Genomic DNA, 18,491 nt, shown 5'->3' on the forward strand with positions numbered 1-18,491 from the left:
TAAGCAATTTTGTTTCTTTCTATTAGTTGATCATCCAATGTTTGGTATGATGTATTAGTGCTAATGTGATGTTTATATGACAAATGATTAAATAAAAAAGAGACTTGATAAGAAATAAACTCATGACCCTCTATTCAATTTAAAGATAAAACAATAAATCATTAAAACACTTGTCTTGTTTAATCAATAATTAGTTAAGAGTTATTAATTTTTTTAATTACAAAAATTTATAAATTAAAAAATATATTTAATATTTAAATATATTTAATATCTAACTTTACATGTATTTATTTTTATTATAAAACTTTATTTTAATATAAATTAATAAATTATTATTTATGAAATTTGTTGTTAATTTATCATAATTTTTAAAAATATATAAAATGATATAAAATAAAATTAAAAAATATTTATATATTAAATATATTTTTTAATTTATACATTTTTTACAATTCAAAAAAAGTTAATAACTCTCGATTAATAATACATATAAAATAATGTTTATAAAATTAACTAAAAATATAAGTATGTTAATGTTTGATAATGATGAATTAAATGTCTTAATTTAAAAATAAAAAATTAAAATCACATATTTAAAATTATAAAGGTATAAAAATTATAATTTAGTCTAATATTTAACATATCTAAATCATAATTTTTTTAATCATTGACCAAAGCATATTTAATTCTACATTAGAAACAAATCATCTTAAAAATTTATTACCTTTTTTATATATATAAATGACCTTATAAAATTATAAAATAAGAAATACCCCTAAAAATAAAGAATATCAATATCAAATAAAAATTAATAGTATCTAATAAAAATGAAGGTTAGTTCAATTCAATATTCGATCTATGTTTTCCCAAGTGACAGAAAAGAAGGTTTATTCAATCTTTTGGAGGCCTGAGTGTCGTCCCCAATCCATAGCTTGGAATTCCAGAAAGGCTTCAGCTTCAGCTTGCTGCTCCCTTCTCAACTTCAACAATTTCGGTAACACTTATTCTCTCATTCACGCAGTTTCACATTTTTACATCATTTCTCCAAATTTTATGTTTTGGTTTATGGGATATGGAGATTGAGTTCACGTATGATTTGGGTCTGATTTTTATTTTGCGTTTGTGGGGTTATGGTTCTCAGGAGAACCATTTTTATGGTGCACTAATTTTGTTCGATGAAATGCCCACTCACGTGCTATTTTTGAATGGCCGTACCCTTCGCATCCGAAAGCTTAAGCCCCTTTCTGATTCTTTATTTCGTTTTACATTCAACGTTAAGAATTGTTCTATTGCTGCTTGTGTTTGGTTGATCTAACATGCTGTGTTGAAAGCATCATTCTCAGTTAGTTGCTATTGGGAGTTTCATGCTTTTGCTTGGTTTTAGGGAGAGTAATTGAAAGAAAACTGATTCCAACTAAAAGAGGATTTTTTTTCCCTCCTCCTCCTTGGTTCCATGTTAATGTTATTTGGCTCATGCCTGGTCCATTTTGAATAGTTTTATACTTTTATTGTATATTATTATTATTATTATTATTATTATTATTATTATTATTAGAACAATAATGGAAATTTAGTTCCAAGTAAAATAATTGGGGGGGCAGGATATGTTCAGTGACAGACTGATCACAAGAGTGAGTTTATTTTGATTTGATTTGAAGATTACTTGCTTCATAGGTGCTGTCTGCCAGATTGTAGTGTACTGTTATCGTGGCTTGATTTTGTTAATAGATTTAAATTACTAATACTAATATAAATTTGTGTTTGTATAATTGTATGTATTGACATTTTGATTCTTTTCCTAACTACTAATATTGAAAAAGATTCATTCGTGTATTTTGGTCCTTGATCGAACCATAAATATAATTTTATTATAAAACAATTGTTTTCATCCGTGATCAATTTTTCTGCACCCAAACATTTCTAAACACGCTTCACAGAAGTTGATACTTATTTTCTTTTCTTGCAGATAGCACTTAATGTCCTGTTATTGTAGGGACATCAGTATTGCTAATCATGATATGGTCAAGGCTAAGTAGGAGAACTCATCTCTTGCCATACCTTAGGGCTTTGCAAACAGACTCAATTGAATCCAGGTTACGTGATGTTGCACTAATTCCTATGTTTTTCTTAATTTTGTCTCAGATTATTGATTGATTCTTTTATGGGGAATGCTCTGAAGCATATTAGCGATAAAATGAAGGAAATCATACTGTACTACTTAAACAGACTTCTCAAACCACTTGTTCTCTCTAATTTAGTGATTTGTTCTAATTATAGAGATACATATGTGCAATGATACCTTTTTGCCTCTCTAAAGTCTGACTTCCAAAAAGAAAATGTGAAAGAAATTAGTTTCTACTTTATTTAGTTATTTGTAGATGATTTTTTTTTTTTTCTTATTCAGGTGCCTATCTATCATTCCTAAAGGATCAAGTTACAAGTTCATTAATCCTAATACCAGCTTCCAACACAATTTCTCTTGTAATATACGGCTATCAAAGTTTAAGCAAGAATTGAGTACAAAACCATTCCATCTGTGTTACCGCTCTTCAGCTTTGGCTTCACAGTATGTTGGAAAGTCATGTTCCATGCCTGGTTTCCGACACTTCTCTTCTCATGCATCCAAAGAACAGAAATCACGAAAGATGCTTTTATACTTGACGGGCTTAGTTTTTGCTATGGTTGGGTGCACATATGCTGCAGTTCCCCTTTACAGGAGATTTTGCCAAGCAACTGGCTATGGGGGAACTGTTACCCGGCGTGAGGTGTGTTTGAGTTGGTTTTCTATGGTTTTTTGTTTTTTCATCAACTGGGTTGACAATTTTACTTCTTTTTATCTGTTGATAACGAAATTTTGCACTTTTACAGACTGTTGAAGAAAAGATTGCTCGACATGATAGCAATAATACAGTCACCACAAGGTATTGTTTTTTCTTATTTGATGTTACCTTGTTACCATCAGTCATCATACGATTAATTTTTTCTTCAGGTTGATTGTTGTATGGTTATTAGAAATAGCCGTTGAATTCCCTAGAAATTTTGAAATAAAAAATTCATTATTTTCCTGTTCCGCACATGGTGGTTCAATTTCTTTGAGCTGCTTTGTTTCCTTCATTTATACTGTGCATTCGTATAACACAGTACTTAGGCAAAAAAAAAAAAAACCAAGCAAATGAAGGAAATCGTAAAAATATATTTGTTCAGCTTTATGCTTTACCTGAAGATTACTCCATAAAACTTGCCTATTCTGAACCATCAATAGTAGTACCTTTACCTTACTTTTGGTATGTTAAAGGAAAATTAAGTAATGATTCGATGAGATATGCTTATGACTTTATGAGGCATTATTCAATAAACCTCAATTAGGGTGTGCTGTTTTGCAAGCTAGCTTTTTTGCAGTTGTAACTTCTATTGGGTTGATGAGTTTTTTTTTTTTTCAGGGAAATCGTGGTGCAGTTCAATGCTGATATTGCTGATGGGATGCAATGGAAGTTTGTTCCCACACAGAGAGAGGTTTTTCCTTACTTAACATCTTGCACCTTACAGAAAGCATACTGCATTTCCATCACAAAGAGGATTTTATTAACTTACATGTCAAACTATTATTTAAGATAACATTTAATTTTATTTCTTGGAGCTATTAATTTTATTTATATTAGTCCATGACAATTGAAGAATGGAAACTCAAAGAACTACTAATAGTCAAGCTAAAAGGCTGGTATATCAGAGTTTAAATATTTGGGGTACAAATGATATTTTTAAATCAAAATATAGTTGTATGCTTACTTTACACTTTCACATTTGACTGTGTTTAAGCACTTGCTGACTTGCAAGTATTTCGCATGCCATTAAAAAAGTTGGACGTTAAGGAGAATGAAGAAGTAAAAACTGTAATATGGCATTATTCATTTATTCTACCAGGTTAGGGTCAAGCCTGGTGAAAGTGCCCTTGCATTTTATACTGCCGAAAACAAAAGTTCTACTCCAATAACAGGTGTTTCTACGTATAATGTCACTCCTATGAAGGTACTAACTACTGATTGATACTCTGTTCTATTGTATGACAAAGGTTGTTCGTGAACTCTACATACTTAAGATTTTTGGGAAGTTTATAATAAAAATATCCCTTTGATTAAAACCTTGACTTTTGGCCAAGAACTTAATATCAATTTTTAAGTCTGCCTGTTGTAAAGTCTTTTTTTATGATCTCTTCTCGGCCTTATTGAAGAATTATTTCTTCCCTATTCTCGCCTTCCTAACACTGCCAAAATAATCATTTTAGAATAATGTCCAAATTATAAATTTTCTTATACAGGCTGCAGTGTACTTCAATAAAATTCAATGCTTCTGCTTTGAGGAGCAGCGACTTCTTCCTGGAGAGCAGATTGACATGCCTGTAAGTGATTTTAAACTGAACTCTTATGTAGCCTCAATTAATGCCCAAGCATCTAATACTATGTTGCTTGTACTGTAGGTATTCTTTTATATTGACCCGGAATTTGAGACGGATCCTAAAATGAATGGTATCAATAACATTATATTATCATATACCTTCTTCAAGGTTTCTGAGGAATAAGACCAACTTGAATGTTCACATGAGATTCAAATAACAAGCTCCCTCCATTTCAAAGGACAAAGATGCATAGCACATTGATGAAGTTAAAGTTTTGGTTACCTATGGTGGCTGACATAAAAGACAAATTCATTTTCTTATTTGTTTCACACGTATAAAGAAGGCTGCCTCTTCTGTATGCTTGCCAAGTTCTTGAATATTTTCAGCTTCAGCAAAACTACTAGAAAACCCATGTGATCAACTTTTGAAGGTTCAAGGTACCATGCCATGACATTTGGAATTATGCTGATTTTCTGGTGCTCCTAAGTTAATGCAAGCAGGGATTTGGAGTACCTCTTCAAATTAGCCATTTAGATGAATGAATAATTTTGCTTTTAGAATTTATTGATAGTAAAACTTATCTAAGAACTGTAAAAGGTTGAGATATATTCACAAAATGGTAAGTGACAATGACGTCTACAATCAGGGGAAACTAGCATGGTATGAATATTGGTGATAGTTTAACGGGGCATTTATCTTTATACTTTTACAAAACCCAATTATTTTCAATATATAGTTAACAGTTTATAGAGTTTGCTTATTTTCGATGTTTAAAATAATTATTTGATATAGTTCTTTTGGGTTATAGTTAAATAAACCATGCCACCAAATTAGATACTATAACAAAGTAGATTTCCATGAACTAGTTGGTATTATTTTTGGTTTGCTTTATTGTGGTGGATTATGTTATAAATATTACTATCGTTCTGGGTTTTATTTTATTTTTTTAGTTGTGACTTTTGTCGAAACACAATAATATAAACATTGTGCTAATTTTATTATACTTTTTTTACTGGAAAATTTTATTATACTTTATAACGAAAGAAATGGTATTAGCTCTTTTTTTTATTACTAAAACTAAGGTTAGAAAAAAGGTGTAAAGTCCCATTTATCTATTAAAGTTTATCAAACAGTTGAAATTCTCAACATTTTATTTTATCCACCAAATAAGTGGAAAGAATAAAATATTAAGTTTTTGAATTTTGAGCTATCAAATTGATAAAATTAATCTATGAGAACAGAGTGATCAGTATATTTTTTTACAAAGATAAAATATGTATTTATTCTAATGTTTTTCATAATTTTAAAACTCAATATAATTCTTTGGTGATATAATTCAATCTACATATAGAAATAATTATAATAAAATTTAACAAAATTATAAGAACTTTCACATAGTCATAGAGCTCTTTTTTTAAAAAAAACAAAAACAGGATAGAATTACTTGTGAATTATTCAATCTAGTTGGATGTGTTCAACCATAGGCCATACGTTGAATTGTGTGTTCAACCATAGGCCATACGTTGAAATGTGTGTTCAACCAATCATTCAAGCTAGCTAGTCAAGTACTTTTTTTTTGTACAACTCAAGTACTTAGTTTCATGATTGATTTTATTTTCTAAAATTAGAACTTCATCTTGATAGCTTATTAAATATTGGTTAATTAGTATTTGAGGGCTCTAAAAAAAAAAGTTAGCATTGAGGGTCGACAGTTTAATATTAGTAGCTAAGTCATTGTACTTAAATTTTATCATTATTTATCATAATATTAAAAAGTAACAGATAACAATGATGTTTTTTTTTTGTATTTTTGTTTAGAGGTATATTTGGTAAAAGAAAAAAGATATATTATATTTATTACAAGTTTTTTTTAAGCTCTTACAAATCTCCATCTTAAGTTTTTTGGAATTTGCAAGTCCTTTCTTAGTAATGAGTTTGTGTGGAACTTGCAAATTCTTTTGCAAGTCCTTTCTTAGTAATGAGTTTGTGTGGAACTTGCAAATTCTTTCTTTGTATGTATCTCCTTTTTTGGGTTGGATTGGATTAGGTGAGATAAATTTTCCCTTATCAAGAAGTTCTTTTCATAAATTTAACATCCTAATCTTAAAAAAGAAAATAAATTCATAATATTTTTAATTTTAAATAATATTTTAAAGATTTGAAACAAATAATAAATTCTTAAAAAATAAACTAAATTATTTTTTCAAAACTAAAGATATTAAACATATTCTCAACAAATAAAATTGATGACGATATTAGACATAGACATATAAATATATTTTTAACAAATAATGGTGACGACGATAACAACAATAACATCAACGATAATAGTAATAGTGATGACAATAATGATAAAAATATTAAGTGTTATAAAATTTGTTGGATCCTCTAGATAAAGATATGATCATTTTAAAATATTGAGAATTGAAAACAACTTATCAAGTAATTATTTTATAATTCCATAGAATTATGATTGAGTTGAGATTCTAATTTTTTAAAAATCAAATCAAATATAAGAATTTAAATTAATGAAACAAATTATAATTTTAAGCTTTAATTTCATGCTAAAATCTAGACACGACATGTACTTATATTTAATTAGTATAAGTTACCATCCCTACAATAAGCTTCACTTCTTTTTTATACCTTTGTTTTGTCTGCTCTTAACACCTATTACAAGCCTTCCAAAATAAAAACCTTTATAGTTTGTCATGGCTCACGCCACCAAAGAATGACAACTGCGTCTGCGTATGAGAATAAAGAAGTGCTTTCACAATCTCCAATAATAAAAGAATAAAACAAGGTTTTTCAAACACATGCATTTTGAACGTATTATCAGTGTTTTATATGTTAGTGTTAATTTTCATTATTCATGTGAGAGACCAACAAACAAGCCGAACAAGTATTGTATTGGCCTTATTGTAGTATATATAAGAATAAGTGCTGACTCTCACTCACTAATCATCAACGAGAATATTTGCTGAGACTGAAAATGCATATGGTAGTTGAGACTTTCTGATCATGTTCAGTTGCAATGAAAATTAAAGAGAGAGAGAGAGAGATTCACTAATTTGTTAAAGTCTTGTTGGAGGCTCTATCTTATGATGGAAATATGGATACCCCACAAGCTTCAACTGCAAGCATATTATGTGGTGCCTTGTAGTAGGTTGATTTTCGATTCACAACCTAACGAATTGGATGACACCCTGCTTACCCTTCTTCACAAAACCAAAATCAATTTCTTTCTTTCTTTCTTTCTGACATTGTGTCTTTGGCTGGGGTTGACGGCTTCAAGAAGAAACATTTGAAAACTTGCTCTGAACAACCTTTTATTTACCCATTGGTTTTCTCAGCTTTCATCACTGTCTTTATCTTCCAGTGGAAATGAAAACGACTTGCTCCAACTGTGTCGAGCCCATCAGATAAACCTTCAACTTCAAATATAAAGAAACAAAATATGCAATATATATAATACATTAATACTTTAATAGTATAAAAGGTTTTTACATTACTATCTATCAACTATTATACTATAAGTTTATTAACTTTTATAATAATTATTTTTAAAATTATGTTAAAATCACATCTTAGTTGATCATGTAAAATATTTTAAATTAACGAATTTGAATTAAACTCATATATATATATATATATATATATATATATATATATATATATATATATATATATATATATATATATATATATATATATATCATTAGATTATATTTAAATGATAAAAAATAAAAAAGTGCACTATATTTTGAAGTGATCTTGTGACCATCACCGAATTTATAATCTTGATCTTTTATATATTAGAATAATATATTCTCACAAGAGCATATATAAAAAGAGAAATCAAATTAAATTACATTCGTGTAATAACTTACATCAATTATTATATTATTTAATAACTTTCAATAACCTTCAATTGAATAATTAATACAAATTATTTGATACATTCATATATATTAAAATTTTTATTGTATATATAATTTAATTAACATCTTGTTAGTGTTCTTTTTTATATAAAATTTGACATCAACAATTAAGGTGATATATAATTATGATTCAACAATTAAATCTATAAAAAAAAATATTTCATGTAAAAGTATTAGTGGTGTAATAGTATAAATTATACTGGTGTAATTTAATTTTACCCCATAGATACATATATTGAACAAAAATCTATTTGCTTTAATATTGAATTTTATACACAGTTAATATAAATATTTTGATACTATACACCAATGGATAAAAAAAATCTTGAATATGACTTTTAAAAATCAATCATCTTACTATACATGATAATATTTGATTGGATAAAAATTGTGTATTCTAATTAAATTATTGTTTTGAATTTTGGTAGAAATAATTTTAAGAAGAAATGATTTGTGTTTGCATATGATATTTTTAAAAGTAAGTTGAGAAAAATTGATTTTGTTTGATACTTTGATTGATAAAGTAAAATTACTTTAAGAATTATTCTTTATCCAACAAAACGTTAAAAGTTTGATAAATGATTATTTTGGTTCTAGATTGTATAAATTGACGACAATTTAATTATTAAAAGAGTAAAAATTTTGATTTCATTTATAAATGTGTAAGAATACGACAATTTTGTATATTTGTGTGATCACTTTATCATTGTGCTATCTTGCTAAGGTTTCTCTACAAGCAATTCAAATTGCTTAGACAGACAAATTTAATGAAAGATATGACAATTTTATTTTTTTGTGGTGATGCACTGCTGAATATTCAAAAGCAGACGAAATAGAAATTAAAAACTTAGATTCAAGACAAAGCATTAAAAAACATATAACAGGAATTGAAAAGACCGGGAATGCAATTGTACAATATTGATCCTTGATGATGTCGTACCGAATGAAAGAATTATGGATTGGGAATGAAAGATTTTAATTATAAAAGATAAGAGAGAATAATGCACATGAATTGACATATTGTTCATTGAATCTGAATGACACGAGGATTAACTAATTGATTAAGAAGATATAGAGTGTAACTCAAGTTGTCTATGCGTTGATTAACCAGCGACAATATCTTAACTGCAGAATTTAACATTAATTTTCAACAGATAAATAATGAGCTATATATTGTCGTTTTGTCATTTTAAAGCATCTGATTAGTTTTGTCCTTCCAAAGCATTAATTGCTTCTTAGTGAACTTAATTAACTTTTCTATAATTAGAATTGCTCTTAGCATAACGCATCATTCATTAAACTTCGTGAAATGGTAACTACAATAATAATAGATGAAACCACAAGAAAACATTATCACCCTCCCCCCGTACGAGTGATAACAACTTGCAGATTACTATTCAATCATTTTACTAGTTAGTTCCTTAATTACAAAACAGATATCATGTTTAGACTAAAAATTAACAGCGTTATTACGAATTTTCAGTAACTGGCATGGATGTTGAGATGAAATAAAGTCTCTCATTAGGTGTGAGACCCCAATTAAGAAACAAACATCATTTATTAAAAAAAAAAAATCATAAAGTAATAAGAGTTTAATTTCTATACACTTAATCTAAATCAAGAGAGTCTAGTTCAATTGTAAATCCTATGGTAAAGTACTTGATTCATAAGGATAAAAAAAAATACACTAAATATAAAAATAAAAAAAATTATACCATCTACTAGTAAGAAATAAAGATAAGTATAACTTTTAAACCAATAAAAAAAAATAGGACTTTTAATGGAGTTATTACAAACTTATTAAACATGACAATTTGTGATTGAGTGAAAATAAAAACTCTTTATAGTCAGTGCATAGTAACAAAGGGATGGTATCAAGGATTAAGGATAATAAAACCACATGATAAATTACCATAATGAAACCATATATTGGCACCATATAATAAGGTAATTTGGGAGAAATAGTTGATGATAGTATGAAGGATTGGATGACAGAGGACTGATGTGAAGCTGAGGCAGTGCAGATTGAAGAATGTGGCTAGGGAGTGTCTTAGGATGGTTTGACGGCTTCAACAAGAAACATTTGAAAGCGGGTTATTAACAACCTTTTGGCTGGTCATCACTTTTTGCTCTTTCAAAATTACTCTACTCTTGCTGTGGTAATGAAAGTGACTCAAATCAAGTGTGCCAGAGTCAATCAGATGTACTTTCTTACTTGAAATGTATTTGAGATTAAATATAAGAAAGTTACTGGAATGCAAAAATCTAAACGTAAAAAATGCACTTTAAATGAGACACTGAACTACATACTAGATATTATTACGAATCATAGTAAGAGTTCAATTTTTTTGTCATGTTTGAAGGTAGTTTATATTCATCATTGCGTATTACGGTGATGTAGATTAATTCTAATGACTAACACAGAAGATATTGAAATGAGAGATCAAATATAAATAAGGATAGGAAAATCAGAGATTATCACTACTAAAAAAACCATTTACTACAACGCGTAAACTACCACGGTTGATAAAAACCGTTTTATAAAAAATCTAAGAGTGCGTTTGGATAAAGAAGTTTAACTGAGGAAAGTAATTTATCAGAGAATTTGAATTTCTGTAATTTAGAATTCATTGTTTGGATGTTTTTTATGAAGAATTTAAAATTTTGGAATTTTAAAACAGAATTTTAAACAACTAAAAATCTGGAATTTCAATTTCCTACTAAAAGGTGAGAAATTGAAATTCTCTTCTTACAGTCTTCTTCAAGAAACACTCTCTGACCTCCTAAATAGAGGAACACGTATAACTAGCATACCAATCATATTTTCTCTTTTTTTCATTCATTTTTTTCATCCTCATAATTTTAATTTTTTTTATCCAAACACAAAATTTTGAAAATAAAAAAATTTCAATTGAAATATTTGAAATTCTTAAAATTTAAAATTTTTCAGAATTTTAAATTTCTCCATCCAAACACACTCTAAGGGTAATTAGTGATCTTGAGTTTGATTTTTGTAGAACTTAATAGAACCTATAACATAATAAGTCTATAACAACCAACCGCTTATGAATCATCTAATATGAGATTGTTTTAGTTTAATTAGTAATCTTGAGTTTGATTTTTGTGTATATTCAAAGGAAAGGTTTTGTTATCTATTGCATTTTTCAACTCACAAAGGATTGCCTCCCTTCTACTTGTAGTCTCATACCAAAAAATAACAGATCAAACACTCTATGTTATTGCTAAAAGAAAAATAATAAACATTTTTATTTTCCTCTCCCTTTATTTTGGTATTTTTCCACACGAAAATTCGATACCAATGGCATATTGGCATTCCCCTTGGTGCTCTACCAGAGCAGAAGTTGATTTTTTTTTCTTTCTTTTCTTATAATTGATTATGCTTTTGCCAACTTGACATAAACTAATTAAACAAGCAATTTTTCTCTATTGGAAAACACTATAAAAACTATGTCTTTTAGTATTCATTCAATATTACACAATTAAAGTGACACTAACAACTACAATGAGTGGACGTATTTCCAATTATGTAACAGACACCTCAGTGTTCTCCACATGTTCAAATTCAACATGCTAGTAAACTCAAGATTAATCAATGTGAACCAGGGATTATCCCTCACTTAAGCCAAGTGGAAATTTGAAGGAACATAGCAAGGTTGACAAATATATGGTTGAGAGGGAGGTTTAATCAGAAAGTTTGGTACAAGAAAGCATGCAAATCCTAGATCATGCTGGTGATGTGGCAACAGAAATAAAATTTTCAGACATTTACCAACCTCCAAACTTCATCTTTTCCCACTCTTTATATAGTCCCTTCATCAGCTCAGTTACTGCTACACACACACTCCACTTAGTTAAACATGGAGAAAGCAGGCTCTAACAGTCCTAAATCTGCTTTGAAGGTTGGGAAGCTTAATTGTTTTTTTTCTTTTTCTTTTGTTCTATTCCCTCTTAGTACTAGAATAACATGTCTTAACAGTTTCACTTCTTTTGGATTTTCCTTAATTTTCCATGGAAAAAGTTTGTGAAGAACACTTCTCAGTCTGCAGCTCAATGGAGCAGTACTAATTCTAGAGGAATGGTGAGATTATGCCTAGCTTTACCCTCACATATATATAAGCCTTAAAAATCCCCTCCTTGTTTCATTGCCACATTAGTTGCCCCTTAAAAATGTAGCTTCCATGGCATGCATGGATGGTTTGGAGTTTAGAATTTTACATTCAATCATATTAGGACACCCAGAAGTTATTGAAGATAGCATTTCTGCACTTGTTTAGCTGTTTTGTTTCAGTTCATCTTAAGGTTGAAAGTTATGAAGCAACTGCATCACCTCTGAATGACAGTGAAAGAAGAAAAGAGATCAGTGAGGAGTGTTATATAAGTAACACCTCTTGCATACTTAGATGGTGATACAAATACAACCTTTGTTTTGTTTTGTTTATGAGAAAGCACACCTATATACATGGATGCATCAAGTTGGATTTTCACCTTGTGCCTCTAATCCAATATATATATATATATATATATATATGGATGTGTTCTTTTGTCTGTGACACCACACTTTGTGTTATTATCATTACTCTAACACACACACATACGGAATGATAATTTACATAAAATCTAGTTTAGAAATGCATGCATATGATAACTTTTGTTACAAGTATTGAATATCTCATTTAGCATAAAAAAGAATGAATATCCCATTTCACCTTTTCAATATTATCATTGAAGTTGTCTTAACTACCCCTTCCGCCCAACAAGTTTATCGACGCAACTTTCTCCTTGCTATCAATTATTGATTTAAAAATTGACAAAATCTCTTGTATCTCTCTAAAATTCGAAAAAAAAAATATTAATCTTATAGCCAATGAAAGCTTTTCCGACAAAAAGAAAAAACCAGAAACCATCATTGGCCTGTGAATAATGAACTATCCACCTAAAGATGATAATGGCCTATTTCCTGCTTTAAATGGATAATATTGTGGAGTCTGACACGAAAGGCATATATTTTGTACTATGTAACTAAATTTGTTTTCTCTTATTTCTCCAATTTCATAGTTTTCGTTTATTTTTTCCCCATTTGATACTTTCTATAAGTTTTAGTTTACTTCTAAAAATAAAAAGGAAATTTCCCTTTTTTGCGAAGTAGTTGTTATAAGCATATGCACAAATTTTACATGGCCAATAAGTTTAGACATATTGGACGACTGTTTTATTCACCTAGATTATTCATGCACCATGCAGTCCCTTTCCGAAACTTAGATCAATTGCTTTATCCCACAATGGGCCCATTATGATCACGCGAGTACTTGGTCTCACTAATATTATTATTATTGTTATGCTTTCTTACTCTTCTCTGTTCTCCATTATTCTATGTATGATTGGTTGTTTAAAAACCCTTCTAGCTTATTATACATGAATCATGAATTGCCACCTAAATAGATATAATTGGATGTTTCACAGACAAAAGATGTACTCAAAGACAAGTTCTATGACAAGACTAAAGTAAGTAACATGGTATAGTATATATACCAAATAGTATGTAAATTTCGACAGTATGTAAATTTCTTATTTCAAATTTGGTGAGCCATTTTTCTTTATGTCTAGGCTTCACGAAGGTCTCCACCCAAAGAAAGTAACATGGTATAGTATATACGAATTAGTATGTAAATTTCTACTGAATGTATATTTCTGTTTTCAAATTTGGTGAGCCATTTCTCTCTTCGTCTAGGCTTCAAGAAGGTCTCCACCCAAAGAAAGTAACATGGTATAATATATACGAGTTAGTATGTAAATTTCTACATTATGAAATTCTTTTCTTTCAAATTTGGTAAGCCATTTTTGTTTATGCATAGGCTTCACCAAGGTCTCCACCCAGAGAAAATACTAAGCCACAAGAATTTAAACTCCACACCCAAGAAAGAGCTGTCAAGCGTGCAATGTTCAATTATGCTGTAAGAAATTGTGAACAACCAGTGCTGATATTAGCAATTAGCTTTTTAAGATTAACGATGGTGGTTTTGCATGTATGCACAGGTGACGACAAAATTCTATATCATGGAGCTGCAAAAGAAACAAGAGGAAAAGCTGCAAAAGGTAGGCACATAATAATGATGATAAATTGGTCTATTTTTGAGCACGAGAGTAACATTTGAGTGAACTTCATCTTTATGAAATTAATTGAGTTAATCTGGAGCAGTTGATTGAAGAGGAAGAGGTTCGTTTGCTGAGGAAGGAAATGGTTCCAAGAGCTCAATTGATGCCTTATTTTGATAAGCCATTCTTCCCACAAAGGTAAAGGACAATGGATGAAAATGACAAGGATATATATATATATATATAAGAGCTATGTAAGATTGGAACAGAATTTAATTTCTACATACGTTAGTCTAAAGTTTTACGTTGTCAATCAATCAGAAATAATTATAAGTGGTGTAACTTTTACACCATCTATGCATGACTAAATAATAGATTAAGAGTTTATCTATGAGGAATTCAACTATACACTAACTTGGTTAATGACTAAAAGAATAAAAGTATTAATAATGGGAAATGTAAAGAACTACATATAAAATTTGACATGCAGATCAAGCAGGAGTATTCCAAGAGAGTCATGCCTCCACATGATGAGCAGCAAGTGTTGGAGCTGCTCGGTTGGCAATGAAATCTACAACTTGCACCACTATGGTCATCAAACTCTCAAGCCCATTAAGTAGAAAGCTTTGAGGGAAGGAGCATGTAAAATGTACACTATCCATGTATTCATTCATCCTTGTATTTCAAGCATGTTGTACACTATCCATAGGGAAACTTAGAGTTTTGTACTATACCATGGGACAACCTAGCTCCTTGATTAGGCGGGCGGGGAGATGTTTTGATGATGTTTTCTTTGTCACAAATAAAGATCAACCGTGTATTTTTGGTGTGTCTTTTGATCTTGGGTGTTTCCACACCAATGCCTTGTACCATTTTTTCCATACCAATGCCTTGTACCATTTGGAAATCAATAGAATAGAATTATCACTTTGCATGTGAAACTATTAGAATTTTTGAGATTTTTCCTTTATCTTTAAAATTAATGTGTTTTCTCATTTTGGGTTGCTTGTAAAGTTGGTTTAACAGTTGCTTATACTCAAGCAAACGAAACTGCAACTCATGTGCTTGCTTCATAACTTTTTAATGAGTGCTTTTTCTTTTGCCCATACCTTCGCATAGCGAAGAGTCTCTGGGCAATGGCGTACGAAGTTTTTTTTTTTCTTTTGCCCAATGAAGGACTTCTTAGTTTGCTTAAATAGGCTCTCATTTTATATGTTGCATTACTGAAATATATCAAGTCAGTTTGCTATCTTTCGTATGAGGTTTCTAGTTTATAATTCGCAACTGATATGATTCTGTTCAGTATGATAGTTTATAGCTTCCATCTGATAGCATAGTCTGATCAGACCGTTGTACAGTTGATAGCTATTTTCGCTCAATCTGAAAGTAGTTTTGCTTCAGTCTGATAGCATTTTCGTTTCAGACTTACATCCTTCTTTCATATGCCATATTCCAAAATGGTATCTAGAGTTTAAATGATCTTTAAGGGACTATGAAGGAGTGAAAAACCAGAAAAAATCATTGAGATAGCCCACACAAACTTCCAAACACAAAAATGGCTTCAAGCAGTAGTTCTTTATCTCCACCTCCTATATTTGCAAGTGAAAACTTTCATCTGGGGGCCGCGAAAATAAGGACTTAGAGCTCAAAGTTTTTGGGATATAGTTGAAAATTGAAGTAACCCAACTCTATCACCAGAAAACCCAACAGTAGCTCAAATAAGAAGTCACAATGATGAAATGGCAAAGGAAAGCAAAGCACTTGTCATTATACAGGCAGAACTACATGATGACATTTTTATGAAGATCCGAACTCTTGAGACTGCAAAAGAGGCATGGGATCAGTTGAAGGAGGAGTTCCAAGGGAATGAAAGAGGAAAAAGAATGCAAGGGCTGAACTTGAGAAGGGAGCTTGAAGCAGTCAAGATGAAAGAAAGAGAATCTGCCAAAGAGTTCAGTGTCAGACTTTGAAGGTGGTTACATGAATCAGATTAGTTGGAGAGGAGCTAAGTGATAAATGTGTAGTGGAGAAAATCCTAGTGTGTCTTCCAGAGATGTTTGAGTAAAAAATCTCCTCTCTAGAAGAAAATAAAGATTTTTCTCAAATATCTATTGTAGAGCTTATGAATGCTCTGCAAGCCACTACACATGAGATCTTTGAGAATGGAAGGTGCTCTTGTGACACACACCAAAGGCAAAGCCCAAGGGTGGAGTAGCTCTGGGGAAAATCTATTTGGTGGAAAGAAAAGAAAATGAGAAAGAAGGCAATAAGAAAGGAGGAGGTTGAAAGGACAAGTATCCACCATGCCCTCACTGTAAGAAGAAGAATCATACAAAAAATATTTGCTGGTTCAGGCCTGGAGTTAAATGTAGGGCCTGCAATCAGCTTGGTCATGTGGAGAAGGTATGCAAAAATAAAGCAAACCAGCAGGGGCAGTCAGCTCAAGTTGTTGAGCATCACCAACAGACGAAGGAGAAGTTGTTTGTTATTTAACAAGCAAAAGCAAAGAAGAATGACTAATTGATAGTGGATGCACAAATCATATGACCCACGATGCCATCTTTAAGGAGCTAGATCAAACTTACTTCTCCAAAGTCACCATAGGCAATGGAGATCATGTTGATGTCAAAGGCAAAAAGGAGTTGTTGTTGTTGAAACTCCTTCGGGTATCAAATATGTCACCGATGTTTTATTTGTGCCCGAGTTAAGCCAAAGCCTTTTGAGTGTATGTCAAATGCTAGAAAGGAATTATTCATTGGGTTTTGAAGATATAAAGTGTTATATAAGTCTGATTGGGAGTTTGGTTGTATTTGTGTGCCACCAGACCAGACTTAATGTTTGCTACAAGCTTATTGTCCAAATTCATGAAATCTCCAACTCAAGTTCATCTTGGTGCAGCAAAGCGAGTCTTGAGGTACATAAGTGGAATTACAAACTATGGTCTTTGGCTTCGGAAAGATGAAAGTGAAGAACTTCAAGGCTATGCAGACAGTGATTGGGTCGGATGTTCAGACGATGCAGAAAGTACCTCGGGCTATGTTTTCTCATTTGGAAGTGGCACTTTATCATGGGGTTTAAAGAAACAAGATGTGATTGCTGAAGCTGGGCATATTTCAGCTGGAGCAGTATCAAATCAAGCCATTTGGTTGAGAAATTTTTTATCTAACGTTAGACAGGTTCAAAGTGAAGCAACCATTTTGAGGGTCGACAACAAGTCAGCTATTGTTATAGCTAAAAATCCTGTTCAGCATGGAAGGACTAACCACATCAATGTTAAGTATCATGCCATTTGAGAAGCAGAGGAATCAAAGAAAGTTAAGTTAGAGCATTGCAGTTCAAAAGATCAACTTGCAGACATCATGACCAAAGCTCTACCAAAGGGCAAGTTTGAAAAGTTAAGATCAAGGCTTGGGAGTGTTGGAGAAAAATCTCAAGGAGGAGTGTTAGAATTTGAGATTTTTCCTTTATCCTTAATATTAATGTATTTGCTCATTTTGGGTTGCCTGTAAAGTTGGTTTAACAGTTGCTTGTACTCAAGCAAACTGAAACTGCAGCTCATGTTGTTTGCTTCATAACTTTGTAATGAGTTCCTTTTGTTTTTCCCAATGAGGGGCTTCTAAGTTTGCGTATATAAGCCCTCATTGTATCACTCTAAATATGTTGCATTACTAAAATATATCAAATCATTTCGTGTAAGATTTCTGGTTTATAATTCATAACTTTTATGTTTTTGTTCAATCTGATAGTTTATAGCTTTTGTCTGATAGCATAGTCTGATCAGACCGTTGTACAGTCTGATAATTATTTTCACTTAATATGAAAGCTGTTTTGCTTCAGTCTGATAGCATTTTCGTTTCAGACTTACATCCTTCTTCTCATGTCATATTTTAACAGAAACACTCCTATGCATTGCCATTAACCCTGGAGTATTATTCTATTATTTTGACGCATCTAATTCTAGAGTCAGGTCCTTTATTTATAATTGAGATAGATTGACCCTTAAACTATCACATAAATATTTTGTTATCACAAACAATTTCTCT

The 18,491-nt window shown here is 30.7% G+C and overlaps 3 protein-coding genes and 1 pseudogene across 9 annotated transcripts; all 4 read left to right on the top strand.

Annotated features, from left to right (window-relative positions):
- The first annotated feature begins 848 nt into the window (after positions 1–848).
- LOC100820168 (cytochrome c oxidase assembly protein COX11, mitochondrial) lies at positions 849–5,112 on the top strand. 2 transcript variants are annotated; one of them, XM_041012054.1, is made up of 8 exons: positions 849–994; positions 1,994–2,093; positions 2,405–2,765; positions 2,869–2,921; positions 3,441–3,513; positions 3,922–4,026; positions 4,316–4,396; positions 4,475–5,112. In XM_041012054.1, the coding sequence occupies exons 1-8, from the start codon at positions 859–861 to the stop codon at positions 4,574–4,576; spliced, it is 1,011 nt and encodes a 336-aa protein (XP_040867988.1). In that variant the 5' UTR covers positions 849–858; the 3' UTR covers positions 4,577–5,112. The 2 variants fall into 2 exon arrangements, with proteins under 2 accessions (XP_040867988.1, XP_003553055.1); XM_003553007.5 differs by having other exon boundaries at positions 861–994; positions 1,967–2,093.
- Positions 5,113–12,169: 7,057 nt separating this feature from the next.
- On the top strand, positions 12,170–15,389 carry LOC100306180 (uncharacterized). Of its 6 annotated transcripts, XM_006601675.4 has the most exons (9): positions 12,171–12,254; positions 12,374–12,433; positions 13,816–13,857; positions 13,960–13,995; positions 14,084–14,119; positions 14,208–14,306; positions 14,389–14,448; positions 14,552–14,646; positions 14,939–15,389. In XM_006601675.4, exons 1-9 carry the CDS (start codon positions 12,213–12,215, stop codon positions 15,066–15,068), a joined length of 600 nt encoding a protein of 199 aa, XP_006601738.1. In that variant the 5' UTR covers positions 12,171–12,212; the 3' UTR covers positions 15,069–15,389. The 6 variants fall into 6 exon arrangements, with proteins under 6 accessions (XP_040867514.1, XP_006601739.1, XP_006601738.1 ...); XM_041011580.1 differs by lacking the exon at positions 13,960–13,995 and having other exon boundaries at positions 12,170–12,254; positions 13,816–13,869; XM_006601676.4 differs by lacking the exon at positions 14,084–14,119 and having other exon boundaries at positions 12,170–12,254.
- A 614-nt stretch (positions 15,390–16,003) lies between these two features.
- On the top strand, positions 16,004–18,068 carry LOC106796837 (uncharacterized; annotated as a pseudogene).
- Positions 17,283–17,741, top strand: LOC121174012 (secreted RxLR effector protein 161-like). Its single transcript, XM_041011953.1, has one exon. The coding sequence runs from the start codon at positions 17,283–17,285 to the stop codon at positions 17,739–17,741; it is 459 nt and encodes a 152-aa protein (XP_040867887.1).
- Positions 18,069–18,491: the final 423 nt, after the last annotated feature.

The sequence above is a fragment of the Glycine max genome, chromosome 18 (genome assembly GCF_000004515.6).
Source record: "Glycine max cultivar Williams 82 chromosome 18, Glycine_max_v4.0, whole genome shotgun sequence".
Classification (NCBI taxonomy): domain Eukaryota; kingdom Viridiplantae; phylum Streptophyta; class Magnoliopsida; order Fabales; family Fabaceae; genus Glycine; species Glycine max.

Excerpts from the sequence above, each read along its gene's own strand:
- LOC100820168 (XM_041012054.1), top strand. The coding sequence starts at position 859 with ATGTTTTCCCAAGTGACAGAAAAGAAGGTTTATTCAATCTTTTGGAGG. Across the intron at positions 995-1,993 it reads TCTCAACTTCAACAATTTCG|GGACATCAGTATTGCTAATC; the intron begins GTAACACTTATT and ends CTGTTATTGTAG. Across the intron at positions 3,514-3,921 it reads TTGTTCCCACACAGAGAGAG|GTTAGGGTCAAGCCTGGTGA; the intron begins GTTTTTCCTTAC and ends TTATTCTACCAG.
- LOC100306180 (XM_006601675.4), top strand. The coding sequence starts at position 12,213 with ATGGAGAAAGCAGGCTCTAACAGTCCTAAATCTGCTTTGAAG. Across the intron at positions 13,858-13,959 it reads AGTTCTATGACAAGACTAAA|GCTTCACGAAGGTCTCCACC; the intron begins GTAAGTAACATG and ends CTTTATGTCTAG. Across the intron at positions 13,996-14,083 it reads CACCCAAAGAAAGTAACATG|GCTTCAAGAAGGTCTCCACC; the intron begins GTATAGTATATA and ends CTCTTCGTCTAG.
- LOC121174012 (XM_041011953.1), top strand. The coding sequence starts at position 17,283 with ATGTTTGCTACAAGCTTATTGTCCAAATTCATGAAATCTCCAACTCAA.